Raw genomic sequence first — 956 nt, forward strand, 5'->3', positions numbered from 1 at the left:
TGTCTCTACAGCTCTATGTCTCTACAGCTCTATGTCTCTACAGCTCTATATGTCTTGGACATTATTTATAACTGTGACCATTTCAGATAGGCAGCATTTAAGGTGGAATGACCATACTCAAGGAGGAATGGATGCACTAAGGATGGATGTTTTTAAGGTGGACTGAAGGTACCAGCAGGACGAGGATCATGGGTCCCTGGTAGATGTAGTCCGTATAAACTCCCGCCTTCTTCCCAAACCAGCACCTGTCAATCAAAGCACATAAACTAATCACATCACGTCTGCTGCTCTGTCCCCTCCCCCCAGGTCAATCCATCTGTCTGTCTTTCTCTCTTTCTGTCTGTCCATCTGTCTGTCTCTCTGTTGACTTACTTTTCGTTGTCATAGTGAAGCTTCCCGAAAGCCCAAACCACGATGATGGGGAGAGGGACACCTGCAGAGAGACAGACAGGTGGTCAGACAGCCAGATAGACAGGTCGTCAGACAGACAGACAGGTTTGCAGACAGACAGGTTTGCAGACAGACAGGTAGGTTTGCAGACAGACAGGTACCCCAGCCGATGCAGGTGAACATCCAGCTCCTGAGTGAGTCGGTGCTGTAGGTGAGAACGACGGCCGTGTGAAGGTAACAACCCTCAGAGAACATCCAGAAGAACGTCGACACGTGCAGGTAATTATAAGCTGCTGTCACACACCTGCACCACACCTGGGAGAGGAGGAGGAGCAGGAGAGAGGAGGAGAGGAGGAGAGGAGGAGAGGAGGAGAGGAGGAGAGGAGGGGGAGGAGGAGCAGGAGGAGGTCAGAGCCTAGCAGGAGTTTGGTCTGAGAGTAATGAGGAGCAGGTGAGCTGAAGAGGGGGCGTGGCTGCAGCTGAGAGACTGGGACCAGTTTAATCATCTGAGACTGTGTGTGTGTGTGTGTGTGTGTGTGTGTGTGTGTGTGTGTGTGTGTGTGTGT

At 51.4% G+C, this 956-nt stretch overlaps 1 protein-coding gene across 1 annotated transcript; it reads right to left on the minus strand.

Annotated features, from left to right (window-relative positions):
- Nucleotides 1-136: 136 nt before the first annotated feature.
- Nucleotides 137-705, minus strand: LOC121939992 (corticotropin-releasing factor receptor 1-like; the record flags this gene model as incomplete). The annotated part of the gene is made up of 3 exons (XM_042482886.1): nt 137-245; nt 373-433; nt 552-705. Coding segments are annotated over 3 exons (324 nt in total), but the record flags the coding sequence as incomplete, so codon positions are not given.
- Nucleotides 706-956: the final 251 nt, after the last annotated feature.

This window comes from Plectropomus leopardus, unplaced genomic scaffold (genome assembly GCF_008729295.1).
Source record: "Plectropomus leopardus isolate mb unplaced genomic scaffold, YSFRI_Pleo_2.0 unplaced_scaffold70035, whole genome shotgun sequence".
NCBI lineage: Eukaryota > Metazoa > Chordata > Actinopteri > Perciformes > Serranidae > Plectropomus > Plectropomus leopardus.